Source organism: Elephas maximus, chromosome 17 (genome assembly GCF_024166365.1).
Source record: "Elephas maximus indicus isolate mEleMax1 chromosome 17, mEleMax1 primary haplotype, whole genome shotgun sequence".
Lineage (NCBI taxonomy): Eukaryota > Metazoa > Chordata > Mammalia > Proboscidea > Elephantidae > Elephas > Elephas maximus.
In genome coordinates, this window is record NC_064835.1 from 41592455 (window position 1) to 41607952 (window position 15498).

General features: G+C 38.3%; 1 protein-coding gene across 1 annotated transcript in view; it reads left to right on the forward strand.

The window, feature by feature from the left end:
- ZC3H6 (zinc finger CCCH-type containing 6) overlaps nucleotides 1-15498 on the forward strand; it is a 78326-nt gene that overhangs the window by 23485 nt on the left and 39343 nt on the right. The window contains exon 2 of the mRNA XM_049856610.1: nucleotides 3384-3564. Within this exon, the coding sequence (XP_049712567.1) occupies nucleotides 3384-3564 (181 nt within the window). The remainder of the gene's footprint in view (nucleotides 1-3383; nucleotides 3565-15498) is intronic.

Here is a 15498-nt window from a genome sequence, read left to right on the forward strand (position 1 = left end):
TAACTGCTCACATCAGATCACAAATGGAGGATCATTGTATAACTGCCAAATTACATCATTATATAACTGCCAAAACACTGAGACTCATGGCCCAGCCAAGTTGACACAGAACCTTAACCATCCCAGTGAGGGCACTAACCAATTTCAGAGCCTTTAATTTATGCCATAGTGTGTTCTGATTTTCTCCAGTTGACTCCAATGTAGATATTTAAAACTAGAGATAAACTCTTTTAACTTTGTTATTTTTTTAAATAATAGCTTTATTGAGATAAAATTCACTCCTTTAAAGTGTACAGTGCACTGGTTTTTAGTATATTCAGTTTTGCAATTATCACCCCTATCTAATTTCAGAACCAGGAATGGAGTACCCCAAAAGTGAGGTATGCACGGGTTTACTTGTGCATACTTAGTAATCTGTAGTGCACAATTTCACCTGTTTTTTACCACATCAAAGACTCGCCTGCTTTTCACCACATCAAAAATTGTGCACTACAGATTATTAAATAAGCCCAAGCAAACTCACGCGTACCTGGCTTAATGTAAGTCCGTGCGTGCGTATCTTGCTTATTGGTTAATCCACACCTGCTCAGGACGTTTCATCTCTCCAAAAAGAAACCCTGTATCCATTCCCAGTCACTCCCCATTCCTCCGTCTAATCCACCCAGCAACCACTGATCTGCTTTCAGTCTCTGTGGATTTGTCTAAGACGTAAAATATTTTAAAAAATAAATTTGCTTGTTAACTGCACAGTTACTGTACCAGTCTTTAGTGCATGAACATAAATAAATATCCTGAAAAGTACATAATCGTTCCGTTATTTTTGTATTAATAATAAGTCATGCCTATACAGTTTTTTTTTATACAGTTAACTTAGAAGCTTCTCTTTTTGATTTATCAAGTTAAAAAAAATCTTAGTAAACAAAATAGCTTTCATAAATAGTGTTGAGCTAATCAAAAACCTAGAGAATGCTAAACTCTTAATTACTTCTATTTTTTTTTCCTTAAGGTCACAGAGCTGTATTCATATCTGATACGTTAGTAGGTGCTCACTCAAGAAAACTTTATTTTGGTGACAGCTTAAATTAAAATCCAGCTTTCCTCACCATTAAGTCATTTTTCTTTCCATTATGTCACGGATATGCTTTTCACATGTGCCTGAAGTTGATTTTTTTCAATATTTGGAAGCTATTCATAGAAGTATGGATTGTTGCTCTTTATTTACTCTTTCTTGCCCTTCCATTTTTTTGTAACCAAACATAAATTCATAAATTTAAGCCTGTTGTATAAATGCTGAAATGATAAATAAGGGCAAAGAAAGAAAAAACTTAGAGTTTTATGTCTAATAACAAATGTAAGTGCCCCGTATTTCACACTTAAAGAATTTATGTAAAGTAGGACATAAATTCATACACAGCATTTTCAGCTTCAGTAATTTATGTATTTAAATAGCTGTTGTCAAAAATGATAAATATGAATTGGTGATATTCAGAACAAATTTTTTTATGCTCTAAGGAGCTCAGGTTGGGGAGGAAAGGAGGTAAAGGAGGATAAAGGAGGATAAAGGTTCATAGGGTTTTTTGTTTGTATTTTAAATTTATTGTGGTATAAATTGTATAGACAGTAAAGTGCACAATTCTTAAATGTACATCTTGATGATTTTTTTACACAAGTATATGTAATAGATAGCATAACCACCACGCAGATCAATATATAGAATATGTGAACACCCTAAAAGACTTTTCAGTATTTCTTTTTAGTGAGTTACATCACTCTGAGAGGTAATCACTATTCTGATTTCTGTCACAATAGATGTGTTTTGCCTGTTCTTGAAATGCATATAAATGGAATGCTACAGTACTAGCATCTTCTGTCTGGCTTCTTTCACTCATCATTATGTCTAAAATTAGGCTCTATTGTGTGTAGTAGCAGTAGTTAATTCTTTTTTGTTTTCTTCAGTATTTCATTATGTGATATACCACAATTTATCAGTTCACCTGTTAATAGAGATTTGGGTTGTTTCCAATTTTTTACTTTTATGACTAAAGTTGCTACTCTTGTCTTTTTGTGAATATATGCACCATGTCTCTTGGGTCATACAGTTTTGTAGTTCTATAAAAGTTCAGAGCTTTTCACTAAGATAGTTGTTGAAACTGTGGTATGTGTATATGAGGATTTATTCTACTATTCTCTTTCCATGTGTTGGTTTTGACTCACAGCAACCCTATGTACAACAGAACGAAACACTGTCTGGTCCTACACCATCCTCACAGTGTTGCTATGTTTGATCTCATTGTTGCAGCCACTGTGTCAGTCCATTTTATTGAGGGTCTTCCTCTTTTTTGCTGACCCTCTACTAAGCATGATGTCCTTCTCCAGGGCCTGGTCATGATTTGGACATGATAACATGTCCAAAGTATGCAAGACAAATTCTCACCATCCACCCTTCTAAGGAGCATTATGGCTGTACTTCTTTCAAGACAGATTTGTTTATTCTTCTGGCAGTTCTTGGTGTATTCAATATTCCTTTCCAACACCATAGTTCAAAGGCATCAGTTCGTCTTCAGTCTCCCTTGTTCATTGTCTGGTTTTTGCATACATACGAGGGGATTGAAAATATGGCTTGGGTCAGGTGCACTTTAGTCTTCAAAGTGACACCTTTGCATTTTAGCGCTTTAAAGGTCTTTTGCAGCACATTTGCTTAATGCAATATGTTGTTTAAGTTTTTGACTGCTGCTTCCATGGAAGAAGCCCTGGCGGTGCAGTGGTTTAGAGCTCAGCTGCTTACTGAAAGGTTGGAAGCTCGAATGCACCAGCCACTCCATGGGAGAAAGGTGTGGCAGTCTGCTTTTGTTAAGATTTATAGCCTTGGAAACCCTATGGAGCAGTTCTACTCTGTCCTGTAGCGTTGCTATGAGTCGGAATCAACTCCATGCAATGGGGTTTTTTTTTTTTTTTGAGTGGGGCTTCCATGGACATTGATTGTGAATCCAAGTAAAATGAAATCCGTGACAACTTCAATATTTTCTCCGTTGATCATGATATTGCTTATTGGTCCTTTGGGATAACACTGTATTCATTCATTCATTCATTTTGTGAGAGTCAGTGATTTTAATGTAAATCAGAATTTGGCAAATTTTGGCTGTGAAGAATCGTTCTTGCATTTCCAGAGGGTTATAAAAAGAAAAGAAAGAGTTTCCAATAGAAGCTATATGTGGTCTACAAACAGAATATTTACCATCTGGCCCTTTACAGAAGTTTGCCAGCCCCTGGTTTAACTATATGTAACAAATTATTGGCACAAGCTTTTTCTTTTGAAAATATTTCTGTTAGGTTTGTTTTATAATTGGCATTTGAAAAATTAAAATTTTCATTTTCTTCTACAGAGAAGATGGTGAATTAGAAGATGGTGAAATAGATGATGCAGGATTTGAAGAAACACAAGAACAGGAAGCAAAAGAGGATGAAAAGCAGAAAAGTGAGAAAGGCTACAAAAAATCAAGAAAAAAACACAAGAAAGAAAGAGAGAAGAAAAAGTCCAAAAGGAGAAAACATGAGAAACACAAGGTTGGTTAGAATCTACTTTATATATTTTTTGTAAATTCTGTGAAATATACTGAAAATTACAAGTATAAATCATTGCCTAGTTTCTTAAAAATATTAATTATATCTTCTTATTTATGTGATTAGTACATCTTTGTGAACATGAAGATTAAATGAATTATCTTAAAATGAAGATTTAAAAAATAACCCAAAACCAAAAAAAAAAAACCCATTACTGTCAAGTTGATTCCAACTCAGAGTGACCCTGTAGGACAGAGTAGACCTGCCCCACAGGGTTTCCAAAGAGCGGCTGGTGGAGTTAAACTGCCAGCCTTTTGGTTAGCGGCCATAGCCCTTAACCGCTGAGCAATTAGGGCTCCAAAAAAAAAAATGTAACCTTTAATGCAAATTAAAATAAATCTTTTTATTTTATGAAATATTGTGTGCAAGGATATTGAGAAGTTAAGGAAAATTTTATTCTCTGTAGATCTGGATTAGCAGCATTCTCCATTCATGCATTCATTTATTCATCATTCATTCGTTTGTATTGTGAGTTCTTGCTGTGGAAGCCTCTGTGCTAGATGCTGGGAGTTATAGTGGTGAGTGAAACGATGTCTCTGCTTTAACAGAGATTACACTGAAATGCATTTATCTCACACAGTTTCTGTGAGTCAGATGAATTCGAACTGCCAGATTTCACAAACATTTTATAGGGTTCATACAAAAAAACAGAGCTTACGGTATTTTTTTTCTTTAATTGTGCTTTAAGTGAAATTTAGTTTCTCATATAAAAATTTATACACACGTTGTTATGAGACCTTAATTGCTCTCCTTGTAAGGGTTTACAGTATTTTGCCTGGTTAGTCTTTGGTTGAGGTTACGAGAAGGATGGGCTAGGAGGCAGGGTAATAGACTTCTTTTGGGTACATGTATACAAAGGGACTACATGTTGGTACAGGGATAATTTACATAAATTGAGGAGGGTACAGAGATTACAAATCATAGTTACAGAATGCTTACTATACACTTTCCTAGAGTAAGATTTTATTTTATTTAGATGAAGGTTTACAGAGCAAATCAGTTTCTCATTAAACATATAATGCACGTATTGTTTTGTGACCTCGGTTGTCACCCCCTTGATGAGTCAGCACTCTCCCCTTCTTGACCTTGGGATCCCCATTTCCATTGTCCAGCTTTATGTCCACTCCTGCCTCCTCATCCTTACCCCTGGGCTGGTGTGCCCTTTTAGTCTTGTATACATGCTTGAGCTACGTGTATTATTGTTTGTTTTATGGGCCTGTCTAATCTTTGGCTGAAGGGTGAACCTCATGAGTAACTTCAGTGCTGAGATAAAAGGCTGTCTGGGGGCCATACTTTTGGGGTTTCTCCAGACTTTCAGACCAGTAAGTCTGGTCTTCATTTGTGAGTTAGAATTTTATTGTACATTTTTCTCCAGCTCTGTCTGGACCCTCTATTGTGATCCCTGTCAGAGTAGTCAGTGGTGGTAGCCAGACATCATCTAGTTGTGCTGGACTCAGTCTGGTAGAGGCTGTGGTAGTTGTAATCTATTATTCCTTTGGACTAATCTTTCCCTTGTGTCTTTGGTTTTCTTCATTCTTCCTTGCTCCAGATGGAGTGGGACCAGTGGAGCATCTTAGATGGCTGCACACAAGCTTTTAAGACCCCAGACGCTACTCACCAAAGTAGGATGTAGAACATTTTCTTTATAAACTATGTTATGCCAATTGAGCTAGATATCCCTGAGACTGTGGTCCCCAGCTTTCAGCCCAGTAATTTGGTCTCTCAGGGAGTTTGGATGTGTCTATGAAGTTTCTATGATTTTGCCTTGGTCCAGCTGTGCTGACTACCCCAGTATTGTGTACTGTCTTATCCTTCACTACAGTTATCACTTACGTATTGTCTTGTTAGTGGTTTTCCCTCCCTATCCTTCCCCTCTCTTGTAACCATCAAAGAATATTTCTTTCTGCGTGTAAACTTTTTCATGAGTTTTCATAATAGTGGTCTTACACTTAATCCTTTTGTGATTGATTTATTTCAGTCAGCATAATGCCCTCCAGATTCATCCAAGTTGTGAGATGTTTCACAGATTGATCATTGTTCTTTCTCTTTGCATAGTATTCCATTGTGTGTATGTACCGTAATTTATCCATTCATCTGCTGATGGTCACCTAGGTTGTTTCCATCTTTTGCTATTGTGAATAATGCTGTAGTGAACATGGGTGTGCAGGTCTATTCATATGATGGATCTTATATCACTAAAAAAAAATATATTCCAAGGAGTGGGATTGCTGGATCATATGATATTTGTATTTCCAGCTTTTTGAGGAGGCACCATATTGCTTTCCATAGTGGTTGTACCATTTTGCATTCCCACCAGCAGTGCATAAGAGTTCCAATCTCCCTGCAGCCTCTCCAACATTTGTTATTTTCTGTATTTTTTGATTTGTGCCAGTAATGCATTTCTCTTATGGCTGGTGATTACGAGCATTTCCTCATGTGTCTGTTAGCCACTGGAATGTCTTCTTTGGTGAAGTGTCTGTTCATATCATTTGCCCAATAATTAATTGGATTGTTTACCTTTTAGTTCTAGAGGTATTGGATTTTCCTATAAACTTTAGAGATTAGACTTTTGTCAGATACATTACAGCCAAAAGTTTTTTTTTTCCCAGTCTGTAGGTTCTCTTTTTACTCTTCTGGTGAAGTCTTTTGATGAGCATAAGTATTTAATTTTTAGAAGATCCTAGTTATCTACTTTATCTTCTGGTGTTTGTGTATTGTTAGTTATGGTTTGTATTCTATTTATGCCGTGAATTAGGGTCTTTAGCATTGACCCTATTTTTTTTTTTTTTTTTTTATAGTTTTTGGTTTTATATTTAGGTCCTTGATCCATCTTGAATTAGTTTTTGTGTGAGCTTTGGGTCCTGTTTCATTTTTTTTTTTTTACAGATGGACATCCAGTTTTGCCAAGCACCATTTGTTAAAAAGACTGTCTTTTCCCTTTCACTGGACTTTGGGGCTTTGTTGAAGATGAGGTGACTGTAGGTAGATGAATTTACACCTGGGTTCTTGATTCTGTTCCATTGGTCAGTGTGTCTGTCGTTGTACCAGTGCCAGGCTGTTTTGACTACCATAGCGGTATAGTAGATTCTGAGCTCAGGTAGTGTGAGGCCTCCTACAGTATTCTTTTTCTTCAGTAGTCTTTGTTTACTCGAGGCCTCTTTCCTTTCCATATAAAGTTAATGATTAGTTTTTTCATTTCGTTAAAGAATGCCATTGTTATTTGTATAAGGATTGTATTTGTAGATTGCTCTGGGTTTTTTTTTTTTTTTTTGGGTAGAAGTGACAGTTTTGTAATGTTGAGTCTACTTATCCATGAGCATCGTATGTTTTTCCATTTATGCAGCTCTCTTTTGGTTTCTTGCAGTAGTATTTTGTAGCTTTCTTTGTATAGGACTTTTACATCCCTGGTTAGATTTATTCCTAAGTATTTTATTTTTTTAGGGGCTATTATGTGTGGTAGTATATAATACCTGAAAAAAATAGGGGCTGTTATACTGCCACATATAGTAGCCCCTAAAAAAAATAAAATATTTAGGAATAAATCTAACCAAGGACATAAAAGATCTATATATATTAGAATGCTGGTGGCCTGATGGTTAAGAGCTTGGCTGCCAGCCAAAAGGTTGGCAGTTTGGATCCACTAGCTTCTCCTTGGAAACTATGAGGCAGTTCTACTCCATCCTATAGGGCCGCTTTGAGTCGAAATCGAGAAGGGGTGAGGTCAGTGCATGGTGTTAGGTAGGTGAGAGAAAGGGAAGGAAGGAAAGGAGAGAGAAGGAAAAGAAACAGAAAAAAAAGAACAAAGCAAACAAATTTAAAAAATGTGACACTGAGGGAGCTGGTCAGCATGGGAAGTGCAGACATGGGGATTTCGTATGCCAGTGGCTCTCTAGCCAAGCAGTATAGTACAGCCCTTTGAGAAGGGACAGGGGTGGCATATCAGGATAGGTTGGCAGGAGACAGGACAGGAAGGAAGGGAAAGAGGGAGAAGAAACAAACAAAAAACCCCAAAACAAACAAAAAATAATAATATGAAGCCGCCTGGTGGGGGTGGCATGGACCTAAGGAGGCCATGGGCCAGTGACTCTCAAGCTGAGCGGTGCAACATAGCCTGTCAAGAAGAGGGGGGCAGTGCGTAGGGCTAGGTGGTGGGAGAAAGGAAAGGACGGGAGAGAGAGAAGAAACAACAAAACAAACAAGAAAGAAGAAAAATAATAAAAATAAAATAATATGGTGCTGAAGGAGCTGGCTGGTGGGGATGGCATGGACCCAGGGAGGCTGTGTGCCAGTGCCTTGCTAGCCAAGTGGTACAACACAGTCTGTCAAGAAGGGGTGAGGGCAGCACATGGGCTAGGTGGGTGGGAGAAAGGAAGGAAGGAATAGGGAAGAAACAAAAAACCAAAACACAATATGGTGCTGAAGGAGCTGACCAGTGGGGCAGTGTGGACCTGGGGAGGCTGTGTGCTGGAGGCTCTCTATCCAAGTGGTATGGCACAACCTGTTGAAGAGGGACGGGGATGGCAACGGGGCAAGGTGGGTGGGAGAAAGGAGAGAGAAAAGAAGGGAGCTAGAGAAAAGAAACAGAAAAGTAAAAAAGAAAAAAAAATGGCACTGAGGGAGCCAGCAGTGGGGACAGCATGGAACTGGGGATGCCATGCCATTGGCTCCCTGGCCCAGCAGTACAGCACAGCCCATGGAGAAGGAGTGGAGATGGTGCACAGGGCTAGTTGGGTGGGAGGAAGGAAAGGAGAGAGAAAAGAAACAAAAAAAAAAAGCCAAAAATAAAAAAAATTAAAAAATGACGGTGGGAGAACCAGCTGTTGGTGATGGGGCAGACCTGGGTGGCAGTGAGCTGGTGTCTCTCCCATGGCACATTGGAAAGTGGCAGAGGCTGCATACAGGGAAGAAAGTTGGGAGATGGAAAAGTGTGTATCCTTGGTTAGCAGGTGCTCTGCCTCCTCTTGGGAACTCCATGAAGTTGCCTTCCGGTACACCCTGTGGAGGTCCTTGGTGGCTGAGGCCCAAGATGGATAATCTGTGCCACGTTATCTGGTAGGGGACCTCCACTCCATAGCTCGCCTTGTTCTCTGTCAGTTTCTTGTTTCATTTGGTGTTTGATTGAGTTCTTTATCCCTTCATTTGATGCTTAGGGTTCCAGGATTGGTGTTTATATCTGTTTTACTTAGTTTTCTGGGTCTTTGCTGAGAGGGACAGCATGGTCTTTCTATCTATACCACCATGTTGGTTCCTCAACTCAGAGTAAGTTTCAGAAGTGTCTGATTTGAAGTAGAAAATGCCTTGGGGCTGTCTTTTTTTTTTCTGTTATTGTATTTTACGTGTAAGTTTACAGCTCAAGTTAATTTCTCATACAAAAATTTATACACATATTGTTATGTGACATCAGTTGCAATCCTTACAATGTGACAGCACACTCCCCCTTTCCACCCCAGGTTTTTTGTGTCCATTCAACCAGTTTCTGTCCCTTCCTGCCTTCTCATCCTCCCTCCAGACAGGAGCCACCCATTTGGTCTCGTGTATCTGCTTGAACTAAGAAGCACACTCTTCATGAATATTATTTTATGTTTTATATATAAAAAAAAAAAATCATGAATATTATTTTATGTTTTATAGTCCAGTCTAATCCTAGTCTGAAGAGTATGTATCATGAATTGGATTGTGTCCCCCCAAAATACGTGTCAACTTGGTTAGGCCATGATTCCCAGTATTGTGTGGTTGTCCTCCATTTTGTGATTAATATAATTTTCCTGTGTTGTAAATCCTTATCTCTGTCTGTGGTTAATGAGGCAAGATTAGATCATGTTACACCGTAGCTCAGATCACATCCTTGATCCAGGGTAAAGGAAATTTCCCTGGGGTGTAGTCTGTACCACCTTTTATCTTACAAGAGAAGAAGAGGAAGCGAGCACAGAAGGGGGAACGTTATACCACCAAGAAAGCAGCACAGGGAGCAGTGCACGTCCTTTTTTCCCGGGACTCCTGCACAGAGAAGCTCCTAGTCCAGGGGAAAATTGATGAGAAGGACAGAGAAAGAAAGCCCTCCCCTGGAACTCATGCCCTAATTTGGACTTGCAGCTGACTAGACTGTGAGAAAATAAACTTCTCTTTGTTAAACCCATCCACTTGTGATATTTCTGTTACAGCAGCACTAGATAACTAAGACAGTGGGCTTCGTGAGTGGTTTTAGTTCTGGATTAACAGAGTGTCTGGGGCAGTGGCTTTGGGGGTTCCTCCAGTCAGACCATTAAGTTTGGTCTTTTTATGTGAATTCGAGTGCTCCGCACTTATCTCTCATTCTGTCTGAAATGCTCTGTTGGGTTCCCCGTCACGGCAGTCAATGGTGTTAGCCGGGCACCATCTAGTTTTTCTGGTCTCAGGCTGATGGAATCTGTGGTTTATATGGACCTTTTGTCTCTTGGGGTAATATTTTCCTGGTGTCTTTGGTGTTCTTCATTTTCCTTTGCTCCAGGTGGGTTGGGACCAATTGATACACCTTAGATGGCCACCCACAAGCTTTTAAGACCCAAGATGCCACTCACCAAAGTGGGATACAGACCATTTTCTTAATAAACTTTGTTAGGCCAGTTGACCTAGATGTCCCCCAAAGCCATGGTCCCTAGGCCCCAGCCACAGCTACTCTATCCTGCGAAGTGTTTGGTCTTGTTCAGAAACTTCTTAGGTGTTTGCTTTGGTCTAGTTGTGCTGACTTCTGCTGTACTGTGTGTTGTCCTTCCCTTCACCTAAGATGATTCTTGTCTACTATCTAGTTAGTAAATTCCCCTGTCCCTCCCTCCCCACTTTCATAACCATCAAGGGATGTTTTCTTCTGTGTTTAAACCTTTTCTTGAGTTCTTATAATACTGGTCTCATACAATATTTGCTGTTCACTCAGCATAATGCTAATTTCACTCAGCATAATGCCTTCCGGGATCATCCATGTTGTGAGACGTTTCGCAGATTCCTCATTGTTCTTTATCATTGGTGTGGTATTCCATTTTGTGTATGTACCATAATTTGTTTATCCATTCATCTGTTGATGGGCACCTAGGTTGTTTCCATCTTTTTGCAATTGAACAGTACAGCAATGAACATGTGTGTGCACATATCTATTTGTGTGATGGCTCTTATTTCTCTAGGATATATTCCAAAGAGTGGGATCACTGGATCGTATGGCACTTCTCTTTCTAGCTTTTTTAAGGAAGGGCCAAATCGTTTTTGTAGTTGAGTTTTTGCAGTAACATGTAGATGTTAGAGATCAGACGCTAATCAGAAATGTCATAGCTAAAAACATTTTCCCAGTCTGTAGGTAATCTTTTTACTCTTTTGGTGAAGTCTTTGGATGAGCATAGGTGTTTGATTCTTAGGAGGTCCCAGTTATCTGGTTTCTCTTCTGCGTTGTCAGTAATGTTTTGTGTACTGTTTATGCCATGTATTAGGGCTCCTACTGTTGTCCCTATTTTTTCTTCCATGATCTTTATCATTTTCGATTTTATATTTAGTTCTTTGATCCATTTTGAGCTAGTTTTTGTGCATGATGTGAGGTATGGGTCTTGTTTCATGTTTTTGCAGGTGGATGTCCAGTTTTGCCAGTACCATTTGTTAAAAAGACACCCTTTTCCTCATTTGATTGACTTTGGGCCTTTGTGACATATCAGCTGCTCATATGTGGATGGATTTATGTCTGGATTCTCAATTCTGTTTCATTGGTCTATGTATCTGTTGTTGTACCAGTACCAGGCTGTTTTAAATACTGTGGCAGCATAATAGGTTCTAAAATCAGGTGGAGCGAGGCTTCCCACTTTGCTCTTCTTTTCAGTAATGCTTTACTTATCCGGGGCGTCTTTCCCTTCCATGTGAAGTTGGTGATTTGTTTCTCCATCTTATTAAAAAATGTCATTGGAATTTGGATCGGAATTGCATTGTATCTATAGATCGCTTTTGGTAGAATAGACATTTTTACAATATTAAGGTCTTCCTATCCATGAGCATGGTATGTTTTTCCACTTACGTAGGTCTTTTTTTGGTTTCTTACAGTAGTGTCTTGTAGTTTTTTATGTATAGGTTTTTTACATCTCTAGTAAGATTTATTTCTAAGCATTTTATCTTCTTGGGGGCTACTGTAAATGGTATTGATTTGGTGATTTCCTCTCCGATGATCTTTTTGTTGGTGTAGAGGAATCCAACTAGTTTTTGTATGTTTATCTTGTATCCTGATGCTCTGCTGAACTCTTCTATGAGTTTCAGTAGCTTTTTTGAGAATTCTGGAGGGTTTTCTGTGTATAACATCATATCGTCTGCAAATAGAGATAACTTTACTTCTTCCTTACCAATCTGGACGCTCTTTATTTCTTTATCTAGCCTAATTGCTCTGGTTAAGACCTCTAGCACAGTGTTGAATAAGAGTGGTGATAAAGGGCATCCTTCTCTGGTTCCCGATCTCAATGGGAATGCTTTCAGACTCTCTCTATTTAGGATGATGTTGGCTATAGGCTTGGTATAAATGCCCCTTATTATGTTGAGGTATTTTCCTTCATTCTTATTTTGCTGAGAGTTTTTATCATGAATGGGTGTTGAACTTTGTCAAATGCCTTCTCTGCATCGGTTGATAAAATCATGTGATTATTGTCTTTTGTTTTATTTATATGATGGATTACATTAATTGTTTTTCTAATGTTGAACCACCCCTGCATACCTGGTATGAATCCCACTCTTCATGGTGAATTATTTTTTTGATATGTTGATGAATTCTCTTGGCTAGAATTTTGTTGAGGATTTTTGCATCTAAGTTCACGAGGGATATATGTCTGTCATTTTCTTTTTTTGCGGTGTCTTTACCTGGTTTTGGAATCAGGGATATGCTGGCTTCATAGAATGAGTTTGGGAACAATCCATCCTTTTCTATGTCCTGAAATACCTTTAGTAGTAGTGGTTTTAATTCTCTGAAAGTTTGGTAGAACTCTGCAGTGAAGCTGTCTGGGCCAGGGTTTTTTTTGGGGGGCGGGGGGATTTTCTGATTACTTTTTCAATCTCTTCTTTTGTTATGGGTGTATTTAATTGTTTTACCTCTGTGTTAGTTTAGGTAGGTAGTGTGTTTCTAGGAATGCATTCATTTCTTCTACGTTTTCAAATTTGTTTGAGTACAATTTTTCGTAGTAATCTGATTCATTTAATTTCAGTTGGGTCTGTTGTAATATCGCCCATCTCATTTCTTATTCAGGTTATTTGCTTCCTTTCCTGTTTTTCTTTTGTCAGTTTGGCCAATGGTTTATCAGTTTTGTTAAGTGTTTCAAAGAACCAGGTTTTGGTCTTGTTAACTCTTTGAATTGTTTTTCTGTTCTCTATTTCATTTAGTTCTGATCTAATTTTTATTATTTCCCCTCTTCTAGTGCCTGAAGTTTCCTTTTGTTGCCCTCTATTTGTTCAAGTTTTAGGGATAATTCTTTGATTTTGGCCCTTTCTTCTTTTTGGATGTGTGCATTTTTGATATAAATTGACCTCTGAGCACTGCTTTCGCTGTATCCCAAAGGTTCTGATAGGAAATGTTTTCATTGTCATTGGATTGTATGACTTTCTTTATTCCATCCTTAATGTCTTCTATAACTCGGTCTTTTTTGAGCAGGGTATTGTTCAGTTTCCAGGTGTTTGATTTCTTTTTCCTGCTTTTTTGTTATTGATTTCTACTTTTATAGCCTTATGGTCAGAGCAAGTGCTTTGTAATATTTTGAGGTTTCCGATTCTGCTAAAGCTTGCTCTATGATCTAATATGCGGTCTATTCTAGAGAAAGTTCCATGTGCACTAGAAAAGAAAGTATACTTGGCTGCTGTTGGGTGGAGTGTTCTGTATATGTCTATAAGGTCGAGTTGGTTGATTGTGGCATTTAGATCTTTCATGTCTTTATTGAGCTTCTTTCTGGATGGTCTGTCCTCTTCACCAAAAGTGGTGTGTTCAAGTCTCCTACTATTATTGTGGAGCTGTCTGTCTCATTTTTCAACGCTGTTAGAGTTTGTTTTATGTATATTGCAGCCTTGTCATTAGGTGCATAAATATTTAATATGGTTACATTGTCCTTGTATATTGTCCCTTTAATCATTATAAAGTGTCCTGCCTTATCCTTTGTGGGGATTTAAATTTAAAGTCTATTTTGACAGAAATTAATATTGCCACTCATACTCTTTTTTGATTGTTGTTTGCTTGATACATATTTTTTTCCATCCTTTGAGTTTTAGTTTGTATCTCTAAGATGTGTCTCTTGTAGGCAGCATATAGACTGATCGTGTTTTTTATCCATTCTGCCACTGTCTGTCTCTTTATTTGTGCAATTAGTCCATTTCCATTCAGTGTAACTATGGATAGGTATGAGTTTAGTGCTGTCATGTTGATGTCTTTTTTTTGTGTGTTATTGACAGTTTCTTTTTCCCACTTAATTTTTTGTGCTGAGTAGTTTATATATTATCTTTTTCTTTTATTCATTGTTGTTGATTTTGTTTCTGTTGAGTCTCTATTTTTTTCTTATATTTTATTTTGATGAGTAGGATAGTTAGTCTCCTTTGTGGTTAACTTAATATTTACCCCTATTTTCTAAGTTTAAACCTTACTTTTTTTTCTTTATATCGCCTTGTCTCCCTCTCCATATGAAAGATCTATGACTACATTTCATAGTCCCTCTTTTTTGTTTTAATGTTGTCTTCTTTTCCATAATGAGATCGCTGTTGCCCTGTTTTGAGTGTTTTTTTTTTTTTCTTGATTTACTTTTGTGATTTCTCTAACAGGGTTGACATCTGATTACACTGTCCAGTGTTCCAGTCTTGGGTTGATATCTGATAGTATTGATTTTCTAAGCAAAGAACTCCCTTTATCATTTCTTGTAGTTTTGGTTTGATTTTTACGAATTCCCTAACCTCGTTTATTGGGAAATGTCCTAATTTCACCTTTATATTTGAGAGACAGTTTTGCTGGATATATGATTCTTCGCTGGCAATTTTTTTTCCTTCAGTGCTTTATGTAAGTCATCCTATTTCCTTCTTGGCCTGAATGATTTCTGCCGAGGAGTCCGAGCTTATTCTTTTTTATTATTATTATTATTTTATTGTGCTTTAAGTGAAAGTTTACAAATCAAGTCAGTCTCTCACACAAAAACCCATATACACCTTGCTACACACTCCCAATTACTCTCCCCCTAATGAGACAGTCTGCTCTTTCCCTCCACTCTCTCTTTTCGTGCCCATTTCACCAGCTTCTAGCCCCCTCCACCCTCTCTTCTCCCTTGCAGGCAGGAGATGCCAACATAGTCTCAAGTGTCCACCTGATCCAAGAAGCTCACTCCTCACCAGCATCCGTCTCTAACCCATTGTCCAGTCCAATCCATGTCTGAAGAGTTGGCTTTGGGAATGGTTACTGTCCTGGGCCAACAGAAGGTCTGGGGGCCATGACCAAAGGGGTTCTAATATCAGTCAGACCATTAAGTCTGGTCTTATGAGAATTTGTGGTCTGCATCCCACTGCTCTCCTGCTCGCTCAGGGGTTCTCTGTTGTGTTCCCTATCAGGGCAGTCATCAGTTGTAGCCGGGCACCATCTAGTTCTTCTGGTCTCAGGATGATGTAGTCTGTGGTTCATGTGGCCCTTTCTGTCTCTTGGCCGAGCTTATTCCTATTGATTATCCTTTGTAGGTGACTCTTCGTTTATCCCTAGCTGCTCTTAAAATTCTCTCTTTATCTTTGGTTTTGGCAAGTTTGATTATAGTATGTCTTGGTGACTTTCTTTTAAGATCTACTTTATGTGGAGTTCGATGAGCATCTTGGATAGATATCTTCTTATCTCTCATGATATCAGGGAAGTTTTTCGCCAACAAATCTTCAATA